The sequence below is a fragment of the Xenopus tropicalis genome, chromosome 3, assembly GCF_000004195.4.
Source record: "Xenopus tropicalis strain Nigerian chromosome 3, UCB_Xtro_10.0, whole genome shotgun sequence".
Taxonomy (NCBI): Eukaryota; Metazoa; Chordata; class Amphibia; order Anura; family Pipidae; genus Xenopus; species Xenopus tropicalis.
In genome coordinates, this window is record NC_030679.2 from 148,736,989 (window position 1) to 148,754,902 (window position 17,914).

Consider the following 17,914-nt stretch of genomic DNA (forward strand, 5'->3'; position numbering starts at 1 on the left):
TCCATGACCCAATCCCAAACATAAACGTGTTGCTGGTACGCCACCGACAAATAATAATTTTTGAAGAAATCTCATCTACGTGATGGCTTCCCTTGTTTCAGTTTTAAGATGGCACTTGTCTATCCTATACTGTAATATTCCATCTAGAAGTTCAACTGTGAAGAAAAATCTTCTACTGGTGAGTTAACTTAAGGTCTGAATATTATAAAATATCAGCACTAACTTCCAAATATTAGGTCTCACAAAAATGAACCAATAATGATTGGCTGGTCGATTCGATGGTTGGCATTGCATAGTGACTGATGTGGTTGAACCTCCATTTCTGTGGCCTCTGGTCCAATATTTGTTTTTCAGTTTGTTTGTGGCATGAAAAGCCTCACATTAAGAGAAATCAAACACTTTCTCAGGTTGCTGGAGACATTTATTCCATAGTTGATAAAACATGAGAGGTCTAATGTGTCACATGAGATACAGTGGGCTTCACTCCATCTTCTAGAATCTTCTAGTAGTTTTTATGCCAACAGAAAATGTTCTTGTCAGATGAAAAGTTCTACCTATAGAATTTAAACGAACATTCTTTAATCATTCTCTCCATATTATATTCATTGATTATATCGATGTATTAACTGTATCAATAAAGCCAGTTCACCTGATGTAATTAGATTTATTAGATTTTTCCTTTTGAATCAACCCTCGATATAGTTTTGGTATAGAAAAGGTGCTTTTAGATCATAAAGTCAGGTGGCCTTTGGTAGTTCATTGGCTTTTGGAAAGAGCCATAAACTCAACAACGTATGGAGCTTGTTGGGTGACATTTCATCCTGGGAACAGAAGAAGAAAAAAGAAACTGCATTCGATTCATAAGACCAACTTGAACAACAATCAAACCTAACATTGTTATGTGGACAAGAACCAAATAGTTGTGAATAAGTGCTAATGTTAAAGTTCTTTAATAGCGTAGTGGGCTGAAAAAAGAGAAGAAGGCGAATGTTGGAGTAACGGCACACCACTGACGATGTACAAAAAGGCTCTGAACATTGTCACTTTTATATTCTGTAATAAAGCTCAAGGGGAAAAGAGAGCTGGAGTGGCTGCATGGGGAATTCTAAAATTGTCTTGTTAAAGTGAAAAAAAAAATCAATCTCCCAACTCAGGTTGAATTAAACTGTGGTTGCAACTTTGACCTTTGGAGTCTTAGGAATCCTTAGACATCTTTTAAGTCCCAGTACTCCAGCCAAAAACAGATTTTTGCATATTGCACGGGCAGGTTTTTGGGGTTAGCTTTAACAGCCTTTTTTAAAGAGCATGAACGGAAAAAAAACCCATTAAAAGAAGCCTCATAAACCTCAAAAATGTTTTACATTTATGTAAGAATGTTTGGGCGCTTACAAATGAAAGAATAAAACAAAAACCTTTCAAATGAGGAGCAAAATGGCCTAGGACAGCTCCTATTGACTTCTATGTGACCTCAACAGCTTTAAGATGGTGAAGTTTTGAGTTTTTAAAACAAAAAATCCACAATTTGTGGCTTAGAGATAGTAGTAAAATTCACAATTTTTTGCACCAAAAAATGATTCTAATTGCAATTAGAAATGGGCTCAAATTGGCTCCATGTTTGACAATGGTTAAATGGTTAAAAGAGATGTTATACCATCAGTTCTGGAATTGTGCATTCAGGTGGTTATATGTTTGCAGCTAGTGATGAGCAAATCTGTCCCGTTTCGCTGTAAAATTTGCGAAACAACAAGAAAATTCCCGAAACGGCAAAAAATCAGAAAAACGTGTTTCTCGCACTACTTCTTTGTTGCCCGCTTCTTTTTTGACGCGACCGCACCCATTTTGATGTGAACGCACCCATTTTTGGTGCGTCAAAAAATGTAGTCGCGCACCAGATTGGGAGCGGTCACGTAAAAAAGGCGCGTCAAAAAACAGTGTGGTCGTGTCAAATTGGGCGCGGTCAACAAAAAAGACATGGGCAACAAAATAGCTGTGGGCGACAAAAAAAATTGTGCGACAAATGCATTTTGCAAATTTTTCGCCGTTTCGCAAATTTTCTTGCCGTTTCGTGAATTTTATCAGGGTAACTAGCATGGTGTTAGAGTTCATGTTGGTGTGTAAAGTGACAGTAAGGCCAGAGTAAGAGGTGAAAACCACTGGTTAGTGAGAGTATGATTAGGGGGCTCAGTGGATAATCTCATTTCTGAGGGTTTAGGTTATAGGTTTGAGTGAAAAGGTTAGTTTTAAGAGACCGTTTAAAGGCTTGAAGAGTCTGGCAGTGCCTAATGGGACGGGGAAGAGCGTTCCAGAGGATGGGAGCAGATACACATTTCTTAATTTCAAGGAACGTGTATCTGTATCTCTAAAAAGCAAGTAAACCCCATTCCCGGAGATCTTACCTCTATCTTTTCAAAGGCAATACCATGACCTTGGGCAGTATCCAAGCAACAAGCGACCAGTAGAACATAATCTACTTATCTACATTCCCAATAACGTGGTTCAAAGGATTTTTTGCTTAGTATTTATTCAGTCAATATTCTTAAGAAATAAATACAAAAACAGCTGCCAGGAATTTTTTTTTTCTTAAAAACAGTTTACTCCATTATATTCTTCAACAATTCAGCAGACCTTCCAAAAATACATGGAAGCTAAAATAACTATATTGGAAGAATATGGAAGATGGATGTTAGATGGGTGGAACATCACTGATGATGCACATTAGCTCTATGAACATCATGGTTTATATAGTCTATTCCATGCTCACTGGGGCAAGTCCTACTGTGAGTAACTGGGTTGTGTAATAGTCTCACTGGCAATATAACTGACTAACAATATTATTGGTATGTGTACGGCCATCTTAAGAACGTCATTTCTGTTTTCAACATAATCCATGGTGACTATGACCCAATCATTATCAGCTCAGCAAATCACAATTTTAGGACTTTTGGACAAACTTTCAATGGCTAAACTTTGGTTCATGTAGGATTACTTCTGCCAAAATGTTCTGTAACTTTGTGTGACTCATCAGTTGTGATGAGCGAATCAGCCATTTTGCTTAGTAGAAATATTAATGAAACTGCAAAAAAATGCCGAAAAATCTGTGAAACGTGAGTACTATGTGCTTTTTTTGACACATGCAACTTTTTTTTACATGACCGTGCCTTTTTGTTGCGTTTTTTGGTTTGACCGCACCTTTTTTATATGGCCGCGCCCTTTTTTTAATACATCAACGCCTTTTTTGACGCGACTGCAAATTTTCACAGCAAAATCTTGCGGAAGTTTCGCGAAACAATTCACCGATGACGAAATGTGGAATTTCACTGCGAATCCATTCCTGGCAAAAAAAACCTCTTATCGCTACTCACCATTCATGTGAAAATCAAACCAAATATGCGAAAGCCTCAGTGGACATTGTTTGTTGTATTGGGGGGTAGTGATGAGCGAATCTGTCTCGTGTCACTGCGCCAAAAAATTTGTGAGCCTTTCAAAAGATTCGCAAAATGGCAAAAAATTAGTAAATTTTTTCCAGGCCGAAAAAATCCGCCAATGGTGAAACGTGGAAATTCAATGTGAATCCATGCCTGGTGAAAAATTTTGCTCATCACTATTGGGGGGGGGTCCATACATACTCATGTAAAAGGAATTTTGGTACCATCATTGTCATTCCTAAAATGTTTCTTTTTATTTCCAGTTATTCTGGACATTGATGTGTCTGCTATGAGATTAAAGAATTAAATGGAACAGTAGGAACAAAAGACAAAAAACAAATTCAATATTTCCTGGGAGGCTATGAAGGTTTTATTATGTTGGTGGATGGTATCATGGGGAAAGTAGAAGCCTTGCACCCCTCTTGTATGGGTGTCTCTACGAGTAGTGGACTCTTAAATACTTGAGCCTAGTGTTGAGTGTGTATTGGTTGCTGTATCTGTCAGTGTACAAGTCCTACCCATAGTTCTGCTTTGGTGAAGCATCAACAATACTACTGTATGTCTATATGGCTAACACCAAAATTCAGTTCTGTATGTATTTTCCCCCTTGTAAACCACCTATACACCAGCAGTGACTGACAGTCTAAATGTTTTGCTTTTAAAACTTATGGAGTTCAGTTGGGTAACAAATCATTTACTCATCAGGTTTTTCTAACCCCTTAGATTATTACATGATCCCCTAAAATATTTGCAGTAGTTGTTGTGACGGGTTTATGATAAACAATGGCGGAATTGATTTAATTTCTCTCTTTGAGACTGGTACCCAAAGGCTCCAACACATCTGCCCCAGCCTGATTGGAAACAATAGGCATATAATCCAGTTACCCTGGCACCTATTCGTCTCCCTACCCCTGCATAGAAACAACAGGGACTTGCTGGGAGGATGGGCCAACTGGGACATAAAAAGAGCCCCAAAGAGAGCTTGGAGGTCAGTCTTCAGAGAGAGAAAGGAAAGGATTCCTGCACTTCGGATCAACCGCTTCAGTTACTCTTCGGCCATTATTTTCTGTGGATATACTTCTGTGGGACTTTGGAACTGCCTTTTTGCTATTTTACTTCCTTAGAAGAATTTGTTGCTTTGTGATGTCATTGGACTTTACAAAAATAAAGTGCTGGGATGCTACAAGGTTTCTCTCCAGTGTTTGAGCATACGTTTGTTAGGTCATTTTCATTACAGTTGTGTATGTGTAGTTATAATATCCCCCCTTAAGCTCCTCTTCGCCAGTGTAAACAGACCCAACTTGGCCAGTCTTTCTGCATAAGTAAGACCTTCCATGCCATTTACCAGCTTAGTTGCCCTTCCTTGGACCCTCTTTAACTCAATAATGTGCCATTTTAGCACCAAAACTGCATGTCATATTCTAGATGGGGCATTAATAGTGCTCATTAAAGTGGATTGAATACAGAACCCTGAGGGACCCCTCTGAGAACCTTACTCCAAGTAGAGAATGTACCATTAACAACCACCCTCTGTACCCGATCCTGTAGCCAGTTGTGTAAAGCAAAGAGAGGAGCTTGCTGATGTGCTTTAGTGAACCTCTGGATGGAAGAATATAAATAACAATTATTGTCCCATAATACATGAACACTACGGCCAGGTGAGAGCTACAGGTGGAGAAAGCCTTATGTATTCCAGTTGTTGATGGTATTTTCATGATAGCAAGGACAATGCGTGTATATGTCCCAACTATGAACACAAAGGGAAAGAGACTTATTGGCACGCGTAACACAAAGGGGCACATTTACTAACCCACGAACGGGCCGAATGCATCCGATTGCGTTTTTTTCGTAATGATCGGTATTTTGCGAAAATGCGAGTTTTTTGTAGCCATTCCGAAAGTTGCGCAAAATCTGGCGATTTTTCGTAGCGTTAAAACTTGCGCAAAAAGTTGCGATTTTTTTCGTAGCGTTAAAACTTGCGTGAAACGTCGCACCTTTTAAGTTTTACCGCTACGAAAAAGGCGTAACTTTTCGCGCAAGTTTTAACGCTACGAAAAAAATCGCCAGATTTTGCGCAACTTTCAGAATGGCTACGAAAAACTCGCGTTTTTTCGCGCAAATTGTATTGGTAACGAAAAAGTCGCGTCAATTTCCAAAAAGTCGTAAAGACGCCGGAAAAATCGCAAAAAATACGAAAAAGTCGCAAAATGTTCGTTTTCAAATCGGAATTTTTCCAATTCGGTTCAGATTCGTGTCTTAGTAAATGTGCCCCAAAGTCTTCCATTTTCAAAATATAGGTGTCTGAGCAAGAGAGTTCCAAACAAGCCCTTTTCAAATATTAAGATGGAACCTCCTCTCTTCTAATCGGAATGGGTGCCCACGTGTCTGCTGGAAGGATCTACTAATCTATAAAGAATTAGAGAGATTATAAGATGATCCCCTAAAATATTTACGTGTAGTTATAATATCCCCCCTTAAGCTCCTCTTCGCCAGTGTAAACAGACCCAACTTGGCCAGTCTTTCTGCATAAGTAAGACCTTCCATGCCATTTACCAGCTTAGTTGCCCTTCCTTGGACCCTCTTTAACTCAATAATGTGCCATTTTAGCATCAAAACTGCATGGCATATTCTAGATGGGGCATTAATAGTGCTCATTAAAGTGAATTGAATACAGAACCCTGAGGGACCCCTCTGAGAACCTTACTCCTAGTAGAGAATGTACCATTAACAACCCCCCTCTGTACCCGATCCTGTAGCCAGTTTTCTATCCTTGTGCAAACAACTTTATTAAGACCAACAGACCTTAGTTTAGAAAGCAGTCGTTTGTGGGGAACGGTATCAAATGCTTTGGCAAAATCCAAATAGATCCCACCTACTGCTCCCCCACTGTCCGACTACTGCACCCCCAGTGTCCAGTTTCTTACTAATCTCATCCTAAAAAGCAATCAAATTGGTCTGTCCTTCATAAAGCCATGCTGAAAGAATGGTTTGCTTTACAGTATTATTGTTTACTGCTTGCCCAGAACTCAACCTTTCTTTTCAATGTTCTGTTTGCTCCATATTTCTGATTTGTGTCCCCCAAACTTCTCATGGAAAACATTGACCCTACATATATTAGTAGAAGAGGAGTTCAAAGACTGTTCCTGGTAATTTAATGGTTCTGTTATAGAATTTTAGATTTCAATCATATATTTTCTTGTTAACGTTATGGCAGATATAGCACACAATGGTTTAGCTGTGCTACACTTTGCTGAACTACAATTTAAAGATAGTTCAATGACCGTAAATACTGAAACTTGACATTTTTGGCTTGAAAAATCTCCCCAAAGCATCTCGAATCTCCTGGTTCCTAAGGCTGTATATAACTGGATTAAATAATGGGGTCATCACGGTGTAAAGCAAAGAGAGGAGCTTGCTGATGTGCTTTAGGGAACCTCTGGATGGAAGAATGTAAATAGCAATAATTGTCCCATAATACATGAACACTACGGCCAGGTGAGAGCTACAGGTGGAGAAAGCCTTATGTCTTCCACTTGTAGATGTTATTTTCATGATAGCAAGGACAATGCGTGTATATGTCCCAACAATGAACACAAAGGGAAAGAGACTTATTGGCACACCCAACACAAAGTCTTCCATTTTCACAATATAGGTGTCTGAGCAAGAGAGTTCCAGAATGGGTTCAAAATCACAGAAAAAATGGTCAATTTCATTGTTCCTGCAGAAATCAAGCTGGTTCAATAAAAGGGTTAAATTCAGCGAAACAATAAAACTAAACATCCATGTCCAGAGAACAAGGTGAAGGTGAAGCTTGAAGCTCATGATGGAATGGTAGCGCAAAGGGTTACAGATGGCCAGGTATCGATCAAACGACATGGCTGTAAGTAGGAAACACTCTGTAACTGTAGACACACCAAAAAAATAAAACTGTGTGAGGCACCCAGTAATAGATATGGAGTCTTTTGTCGTCAGTACAATGTCGAGCAATTTAGGGACAATGTTTGTAGTGAGAAGGATGTCACACAGGGAGAGATGGGAAAGGAAATAGTACATAGGGGTCTTGAGACGCTCAATGGTCAATATCAACAAGATGATGGTAAGATTACCAGTTAGAGTCATGACGTAGAACATTAGGATCATGCTGAAGAAAATGAACTTGAATTTCTGAAAAGTTTGAAATCCCACCAAATGAAATTCAGAGAGGGTCAGATTTTGTGGCCCCATTACTTATACAGTATCTGTTATCTTTGACTTCAAAACACTTATTGGTCTTTGTAGCAGAAAGGTCTTTTCTTCTTCAGAAAGTCCTGGCCTTCAGGAAATAGTATTGTTAGAGTTATTATTAGTAATAAGTAGTACAGGTATAGGACCCATTATCCAGAATGTTCGGGACCAAGGGTATTCCGGATAAGGGATCTTTCTGTAATTTGGATCTCCATACCTTAAGTCTACTAAAAAATCAACAAAACATTAATTAAACCCAATAGGATTGTTTTGCATCCAATAAGGATTATTTACAGGTACAGGTACTGTTTTATTATTACAGAGAAAAGGGAATCATTTAACCATGAAATAAACCCAGTAGGGCTGTTCTGCCCCAATAAGGGGTAATTATATCTTAGTTGGGATCAAGTACAGGTACTGTTTTATTATTACAGAGAAAAGGGAATCATTTAACCATGAAATAAACCCAATAGGGCTGTTCTGCCCCAATAAGGGGTAATTATATCTTAGTTGGGATCAAGTACAGGTACTGTTTTATTATTACAGAAAAGAAGGAAATAAGTTTTAAAATGTTATATTATTTGATTAAAATGGAGATGGGCTTTCCGTAATTCGGAGCTTTCTGGAAAATGGGTTTCCGGATAAGGGATCCCATACCTGTAGTAAGAATAGAACTAGGAGTTTCTGTGCAAATGAATATTGTACTCTACTAGACCATAACTCTGTACAGACCTGCACATATTCATACTGTATGTATGGAACAATTGCTACATTGCATTAGCAGACCACTTCCCTATCTATTTATTTATACTACAGCTTTCCATATTACCCTTATATGGGGAAAAGCAGAAAATAGCTGGATGGAAAACTGTCACAATTAACTAAGTTTTGTTTTTTATAATCCCAAATGCTTTTGTTGTTATCTACTTCTGTCTGTTTATCTTATTGGCTTCTTATCAAACTGTCTCTAGTGGGTGTTATGTGATAGGCAAGTTTAATTGTTAGCTCATAAAATTGTCAATGAAAGTCTTACATGTAAGATTATATTGTTTTCTGAATCATTAAAGAACAAAACCCTACCAACCACCCCCGACCACCTACAAAAGCCTTCTTCTCCGCTCCTGAGCCACACCGCCTATTAGTGTCCCAACTGGACTATCTATGTACTCGCTTAGATATGTAGAGTAGCACAATTGGGGTGTTGGGTGCCATTGTTCACCAACTTGGGGCCTTTGTACTTGCTAAAATGGTCAGTCCTGGATCATCCTCAGCTGCGAATGGTCCCATGGTACGTGTGCACAAAATGGCACCAAAAGTGGTAAAAGATGGCACCTACCAACATCTCTGTCATATCTGCATTGTTTCACCGTTACACAGAGAAGTCCACTTGTGAGACTAATGGGTGGTGCAGTTCAAAGCATGGAGATGGACCTTTCAAGGGTAGGTAGGTTGGCTCTAATTCTAGTTTAAACTCAACATTTCCTTTATATTAAGAATGAATGATTGAGATTGGCGTTAGTATGCAGCTGAACAGAACTGGCGCGCAGTTCAAATGAATGTTTTTGAATGTTTTTTTTGTAATTTTTTTGTTTGGTTTCAATTTCAAAAAATAGAACTGCTTCAAATGCTTCTAGATTCCAAAGTTGGCTATTTTATTAATCTACACAAAACATGGTAAATCTATGGCCTTTGAAACGATGGACACAATATTTTTGCTGGGCAATTGAAATTTTTAAATTGGAAGTTCTTAAAAAAGAGCAGAAATAAAAAAATTATTGGTGATGTCTTTTATGTTGACGTTCCTTCCTTCCTTTCCAAGGAGTGGATATCAGTGTCTCTTTGCAAATCAAGTAAAAAAAAAAATTTTTAAATCAAGAATCCAGTTTTATACAACAAACAAAGACTTGTTTTACTAAAATCTAAGTCTAATTATGAATGTTCTGTAAAGGCAAAACAAGCAGTTTTCAAGAAATGTTTCTTTTTCTCTCTTGTTTTATTTAGAAATTGTCTCCAAAATATTCTTCAACAATTCAGCAGACCTTAAAAAAATATATAGAAGCTAAAAAAATATTGGAAGAATATGGAAGATGGATGTTAGAATAGTGGAACATCACTGATGATGCACATTAGCTCAATGAACATCATGGTTTATTTATTGTATTCCATGCTCACTGGGGCAAGAGATCCTACTGTGAGTAACTGGGTGGGGAATTGTGTAATAGTCTCACTGGCAAATTATAGCAAAAATTAAATCAAATTATTTTCAGATCAGAATTAGATATTAGTGATGAGCGAATTTGTCTTTTTGCATTGCCAAAGAATTCACAAATCTTTCAAAAGATTCGCGAAACACCAAAAATGTTGCGCGTCAAAAAAATTTGTTTTGATTTGAGAAACAATTCTCTTTACGCGCAACAATTCTTTTGACGAGAGATACAATTCTTTTGATAAGAGACAATTCTTTTGATAAGAGATACAATTATTTTGATAAGAGACAATTCTTTTGGGGAGAGAGACAATTCTTTTGATAAGAGATACAATTCTTTTGATAAGAGACAATTCTTTTGATAAGAGATACAATTATTTTGATAAGAGACAATTCTTTTGATGAGAGAGACAATTCTTTTGGGGAGAGAGACAATTCTTTTGATAAGAGATACAATTCTTTTGACAAGAGAGACAATTCTTTTGATAAGAGATACAATTCTTTTGATACGAGATAATCCTTTTGACAAGAGAAACAATTCTTTTGACGAGAGATACAATTCTTTTGATAAGAGACAATTCTTTTGACGAGAGATACAATTCTTTTGATAAGAGACAATTCTTTTGATAAGAGATACAATTATTTTGATAAGAGACAATTCTTTTGATGAGAGAGACAATTCTTTTGGGGAGAGAGACAATTCTTTTGATAAGAGATACAATTCTTTTGACAAGAGAGACAATTCTTTTGATAAGAGATACAATTCTTTTGATACGAGATAATCCTTTTGACGAGAGAAACAATTCTTTTGACGAGAGATACAATTCTTTTGATAAGAGACAATTCTTTTGATAAGAGATACAATTATTTTGATAAGAGATACAATTCTTTTGACACGAGATAATCATTTTGACGAGAGAGACAATTCTTTTGATAAGAGATACAATTCTTTTGATAAGAGACAATTCTTTTGATGAGAGAGACAATTCTTTTGGGGAGAGAGACAATTCTTTTGATAAGAGACAATTCTTTTGATGAGAGAGACAATTCTTTTGATAAGAGATACAATTCTTTTGACGCGAGGCAATTCTTTTGACAAGCGAGACAATTCTTTTTATGAGAGAGACAATTATTTTTGACACGTGACAATTCTTTTGTCGCAGGTAAATTTTTGTATGCACGCCACAATTTTCCCACAGCGAATCTTGGTTTTTGGACCATTCCTGTACAAAGTCTCTGGTTTATTTTCAGAAAAAAACAAACAGAAGCCTCTACATGATCCCATAGTTGTGGGGGGGGTTACTCTTTACAATCAAGGCATCCCATAAGTATCACAGAAATAAATGTGGGACATGCAAGGAGAAGGGAGATGGCACACTGTGCTATTGGCAAGTCTGTCTATGTGGTCTGTCTAGGAACCTATTTACACTTTATCAAAAAATAAGTCAAAAAGGGCAAAGTAAATGGGACACAACCCCAGATATAAAGGCCAAACAAACTGCAATATCCAAACGTATCCCAACTCAACAAAAAGATCAAAAGAAATTGAAAATATGCCTATGACAACTACCTATGAATAAGTACCTGTAGGGTACAAAAAGCGTAAGGTGGCATTTTGTGGGGTTTGCATGTTTTTAATATGGATTTTCGAATAAAATTGGGATTTTTCTTGTTGTTGTGCTCACCACTAAATTTTATACCTTTAGGTGGGGGTGCAATAGGGCTGAGACCAAAAAATTCGTACAAAGAAAAGAGGTCCTCTGCTAAAGACATTAATGGAAAGAAAGAATACTTAACTATATCATATTAAGTGGCCTATTAAAGAATCTCCCCAAACTGGAATATATCAGTAAATATTGCCCTTTTACATCTTTTTCCTTGAGCCGCCATTTTGTGATGGGCTGTGTGCTCCCTCAGAGATCAGCTGACAGGAAGTGATGCAGCTCTAACTGTAACAGGAAGTAGTGTGGGAATCAAGGACAGAACTTTGACTATTAATTGGTTGATGTGACCTAACATGTATGTGTGCCCTTGCTTTCTTGGTGTGCATCATGAATCATACAATCCTAAGGGGCGGCCCCTAAAAAAATTCCTTCCTGACTCCAAGATGGCAATCGGACCAGTCTCTGAATCAGCTTGTACTAAAAGCTCTTCTTCAGGGTAAACAACCCCAACTGGGCCAGTCTATCTTCATAACTTTCCATAGCCTTTACCAGCTTAGTTGCCCTTCTCTGGACCCTCTCTAACTGTCCAACTTCTTACAAACCTCATCATAAAATGCAATCAAGTTTGTCTGACATGACCTGTCCTTCATAAAGCCATGCTGATATAATGGTTTGACTGTATAGTATTATTGTTTACTGCCTGCCCTGAACTCAGCCTTTATTCTAAATGTTCTGTTTGCTCCATATTTCTGATTTATGTCCTCCAAACTCCACATGGAAAACATGGACCCTACGTATATTAGTAGAAGTGGAGTTGAAAGACTGTCTATGAAGATTCTCATTCATTCAGGTCATGATATACAGTATCTAGTAGAATTAAGTCTAAAAAAACTTCTTGCGTGACTTCTTCAGTTCAAATGGGACTGCAATTGGCAAATTCATAATGGAGAAGGACCGAGTGGCTTCTTCAGTTCAAATGACTGGTAGGGAATTCCCAGGCATTTAAACACTTGAGGGTAGAACAGGTTCATTGATCATACCTTCTTACACCTGTCACTTTCAGCCGACACCTAACTGAATAAGTTCAATGGAACCATTGTGATTGGATGTCTGTGACTGTACTACCCTCAAGGGTTTAAATGCCGGGGAATTCCCTACCAGTCATTTGAACTGAAGAAGCCACTCAGTCCTTCTCCATTATGGATTTGCCAAGTGCAGTCCCATTAAGGGTATAAGTGGGGACATATATTTACAGCAAGGATGCCACATCCTGGATGGAACTGATGGAGCTGAGAACCTCACTCCAAGTACTCTCTGTACCAAATCCTGTAGCCAGTTTCCTATTCATGTACAAACATCTTTATTAAGACCAACAGACCTAAGCTTAGAAAGCACAACACTTTGGTAAAATACAAACAGATCACATCTACTGCAACTTCCCGTCCAACTTCTCACTAACCTCATCATTAAAAGCAGTCAAGATGGTCTGACATGACCTGTCCCTCATAGAGCCATCCTGATATAATGGTATGATGTTTACTGCTTGCCCTGAACTCAAGCTTTATACTGCCTGTTCTGTTTGCTCATTTTTGATTTGTGTCGTTCCAACTTTACATGGAAAACATGGACCATACGTATATTCATAGAAGAGGAGTTGATTGATTATTCCTGGTAATTAAGTTTATTTTCTGTTTATGTTATAGAATTTTGACCCCACTTAAACATCCATATATTTTCTTGTTATTATAGATAATAAGATAAGATAGCTCAGTGACCCAAAATACTGAAACCTGACAATTTTGGCTTGATAAATTTCCCCACAGCATCTCGAATCTCCTGGTTCCTAAGGCTGTATATAATTGGATTAAATAATGGGGTCATCACGGTGTAAAGCAAAGAGAGGAGCTTGCTGATGTGCTTTAGTGAACCTCTGGATGGAACAATATAAATAACAATTATTGTCCCATAATACATGAACACTACGGCCAGGTGAGAGCTACAGGTGGAGAAAGCCTTATGTCTTCCAGTTGTTGATGGTATTTTCATGATAGCAAGGACAATGCGTGTATATGTCCCAACAATGAACACAAATGGAAAGAGACTTATTGGCACGCATAATACAAAGTCTTCCATTTTCACAATATAGGTGTCTGAGCAAGAGAGTTCCAAAATGGGTTCAAAATCACAGAAAAAATGGTCAATTTCATTGTTATCGCAAAAATCAAGCTGGTTCAATAAAAGGGTTATATTCAGTGAAAAGACAAAACTTAACATCCATGTCCAGAAAACGAGGTGAAGGCGAAGCTTGAAGCTCATGATGGAATGGTAGCGCAAAGGGTTACAGATGGCCAGGTATCGATCAAACGACATGACTGTAAGTAGGAAACACTCTGTAACTGTAGACACACCAAAAAAATAAAACTGTGTGAGGCACCCAGTAATAGATATGGAGTCTTTTGTCGTCAGTACAATGTTGAGCAATTTAGGGACAATGTTTGTAGTGAGAAGGATGTCACACAGGGAGAGATGGGAAAGGAAATAGTACATAGGGGTCTTGAGACGCTCAATGGTCAATATCAACAAGATGATGGTAAGGTTACCAGTTAGAGTCATGAAATAGAATATTAGGATTGTGCTGAAGAAAATAAACTTGAATTCCTGAAGATTTTGAAATCCCACCAAACGAAATTCAGAGAGGGTCAGATTTTGTGCACTCATTTCTTATACAATACAGTTATTAGTTGTTGTAGCAAAAATGTCTTTACTTCTTCAGAAAGTTCTGACCTTCAGGAAAGCATATTTTTATTATTAGTAACAGTAGCTTCAGGAAACCATATTGTTATTTTTGTTAAGGTGCCCATACACGGGCCGATTCTATCTGCCGATATCGTTTTTTTAGACTGATTCAGCAAGCTTATCTGCCCGTGTATGGGCATGAATGACGGGCCAGCCTGACCGATATCTCGCTGAAATCAGTCAGATCTGGATCGCCAGGTTTGATTTTTCCATCCAAACCGATGGTGCCTATACCCACCGTTCTAATTCAATTGTTTGGCTCCAGGACCAAACGACCAAATTAGCACAATATCACCCACCTGTAGGTGGAGGTGTCGGGAGAAGATCTTACCATTAATGTCCACCTTTAGTAATAGTAGTAGAAATAGTAGAACTAGGAGTATCTTCTTTGGAAATAATTTCAATGTACATACAAATGTACTCTATAAACAATAAATCTGTATAGAACTGGACATTTCCATGCTGTATGTTTGTTACATTTGCTATTTTGCATTAGTGGTCCATCCATTTCAAAACAAAGTTTTGAAGTGGACGGCCATTCAAATGATGGATAAAAGAGCACAAATAAATATATGTTGGTGATGTATTTTATGCTGAAGTTCCTTCCTTACTCTCAAGGAACGTGTATCAGTGTCTCGAAAAAGTCAACTTCATTCCCAGAGATCTTACCTCTATCTTCTCAAAAGCTCAAGACCTTGAGCAGTATCAGAAGAACAAGTGACCAGTAGAACATAATCTATACATCCCCAATAATGTGGCTCAATGGAATAAACACTGGAAATCCAGTTTTAATACAACAAACAAAGGATTGTTTTAGTAAAATAAGTCTTTTTATAAATGTTCCTAAAGGCAAAACAGCTGGCAGGAAATTTTTCTTTTTCTTGTTTTACTTGGCAATTTTCTCCATCATTGTCTTCATAATATTCTTCAACAATTCAGCAGAACAATTTTAAAACTAAAATAAATCTATAAGGGAAAAAATGTTGACGATGGATGATAGATGAGTGGAACATCACTGATGATGCACATTAGCTCAATGAACATCATGGTTTATATAGTCTATTCCATGCTCACTGGGGCAAGAGATCCTACTGTGAGTAGGTGAGTAGGGAATTGTGTAATAGTCTCACTGGCAAATAATAGGGAAAAAATACATCAAAATATTATCAGAAAAGTATTAGATAAGTAGAAGCATGTATAACTGTGTTTTGTGCACAATGTAGCATTTTTTTTTAATAATATTAATCATTATTGTTTCCTAGGGGCAGATTGATCAAAATGTGAGTTTAGAGCTCAATACATAAAAACTCACCCACGTTCTATTCATTTCTATGAGATTTTTAGAAGAGTGTTTATCAAGTGGTGAACTTTTTTGATAGATATGCTTCTAAAAATCCCATAGGAATGAATAGAACATGGGTAAGTTTTTATGTATTGAGCTCTAAACTCACATTTTGATCAATCTGCCCCCTAGGGTTAGGTTTCTGTTTTATTTTGTAAAGGAAAAGCTATAGCCTCTATGATATACCCTAGTTTGTATAAATATCAAAGAAACTATCCGGGGGGCTCACTGTATATTGTCAAGACTGAATATGTGGTCTTTGAGCACCTGTGGTTTCTTAATACAGGGTCAGATTCAAATCAATGAGAAAAAGTTATTTTATTTATCATGTGAAAACTTAGAGACAAGATTCAATTTGAGGAGAAAATGTTTTTCTCCTAATTCAGTTCCAGTTTCTCCCATAGATTTCAATAGAGTAAATTTTTGTAAACAGTGACATGTTTTTTTCATTGAATTAGGTCTCCCTATACGGGAAAATCTGGCACTGAATTTGTAGATACGTTTTTTTTCATAGAATTAAATCTGACCCAAAATTCAGAAAACACTTGTGGGTTAGAACAGATCAACAATTAGCTATTGTCTTTAAAAGCACTTACACTCTTACAGAAAAAAGAACAGACATTTCTCTCTTTGGACCTTTACTCTTTTTTCTATTCAACATTAGAATAGATTAGATCATGAGCCAGCCATTGCAATGAGCTCACAAATTTCTGCATTTCGCCATTGGCGAAACTTCCGTGAAAATTTGCCGCAGAAAATTTGTTGTGTGTAAATTTTTTGTTTGTCGTGCGTCAAATTGGGCATGGTCACGTCAAAGAAGGGTGCAGTCATGTCAAATTGGGCGTGATTGTGTAAAAAAGGCTTGGTCATGTCAAATAAAGGAGTGATTGCATCAAAATTGGGCGCGGTCGCGTCAAAAAAGCGTGGGTGACAAAAAATAGACGCGGGCGACAAAAAAAATCGAAGCGACAAATGCGTTTTGTGAATTTTTGGCCGTTCCGTGAATTTTATGGCGAAGTGAAACGGGACAGATTCGCTCATCACTAACATGATTTAATAGATTTTCAACCACATTGCACCCTTGGATCCAAGATGTTTTCATTTGTTTTCTCCCACCCCTTGTCCATGACCTGTGGTTGGTTTCCTTACAATGTCTGTCCAGTGCTTATGTAGAAGCTTTGGTTAGTACACATAAAGTAGCAATTGCAGCTCTCATTGAGCTTGGGCAATACTGCAGTATGTATAAGGAGATGGGTTAGAGGCAAATCTTGTGCCACTTGGGCACCTCCTGACAGCTCCTGTTGGTCAGAATCTAGACGAGGTTTACTATATGTAGCAATGTACACTATGAAAAAGCCACAAAGGTAGGTCCGATGTCTCCTAGAGAGGAAGAGGGTTAGTAGAATGAGCTTCAATAGACCTCAAAATCCTTAGACATGGCATTCAATAGACCTCATAATCCTTAGACATGGCATTCAATAGACCTCATAATCCTTAGACATGGCATTCAATAGACCTCATAATCCTTAGACATGGCATTCAATAGACCTCATAATCCTTAGACATGGCATTCAATAGACCTCATAATCCTTAGACATGGCATTCAATAGACCTCATAATCCTTAGACGTGGCATTCAATAGACCTCATAATCCTTAGACATGGCATTCTATAGACCTCATAATCCTTAGACGTGGCATTATGTACCTCTGGGACGATGAGCAAAATTTTTCGCCAGGCATGGATCCGCCACGAAATTCCACATTTAGGCATTGGCGGAACGTGAGAACAAAAAAGGTTATGGTTGCACCAAAAAAGTAGCGGTCACGTCAAATAAACTGGGGTTGCGCCAAAAAAGCCACAGTCACTTTAAATAAACAGCAGTTGCGTAAAAAAAAGTCATGTTTGTGTAAAATAAACCGCAGTTGTGGCAAAAAAGTCACGTTCATGTCAAATAAATCGTGGTTTCATCAAAAAAGTTGTGGTTACGTCAAAAAAGTCATGCAGTAGCCACATTGAAACGCATTGAAGTCAATAAGCAACTATTTAACATGCAGCAATTTTTACGCACAACAAATTTTTACATGCGCAACATTTTTTACGCACAACTGTTTTTCTTACTCTAAATGCATTAAAGTCAGGGGGTGTTTTTCGCGGAGTCTTTTTGGTCTCAATGACATTTTTTTTCACAGCAAATTTTTTTTGCAGTTTTGAGAAAAGATTCGCCGATGGCAAAATGCGCAGTTTCATTGTAACTG

At 37.7% G+C, this 17,914-nt stretch overlaps 2 protein-coding genes across 2 annotated transcripts; both read right to left on the bottom strand.

Annotated features, from left to right (window-relative positions):
- Window positions 1-6,698: 6,698 nt before the first annotated feature.
- LOC101734361 (olfactory receptor 1468-like) lies at window positions 6,699-7,565 on the bottom strand. Its single transcript, XM_004919542.3, has one exon. It carries the CDS (start codon window positions 7,563-7,565, stop codon window positions 6,699-6,701), a length of 867 nt encoding a protein of 288 aa, XP_004919599.2.
- A 5,721-nt stretch (window positions 7,566-13,286) lies between these two features.
- On the bottom strand, window positions 13,287-14,237 carry LOC100492458 (olfactory receptor 11L1-like). Its single transcript, XM_002940677.2, has one exon. It carries the CDS (start codon window positions 14,235-14,237, stop codon window positions 13,287-13,289), a length of 951 nt encoding a protein of 316 aa, XP_002940723.1.
- Window positions 14,238-17,914: the final 3,677 nt, after the last annotated feature.

Bases quoted from the DNA above. Each gene is read 5' to 3' on its own strand.
- LOC101734361 (XM_004919542.3), bottom strand. From the start codon at position 7,565: ATGATCCTAATGTTCTACGTCATGACTCTAACTGGTAATCTTACCATC.
- LOC100492458 (XM_002940677.2), bottom strand. From the start codon at position 14,237: ATGAGTGCACAAAATCTGACCCTCTCTGAATTTCGTTTGGTGGGATTT.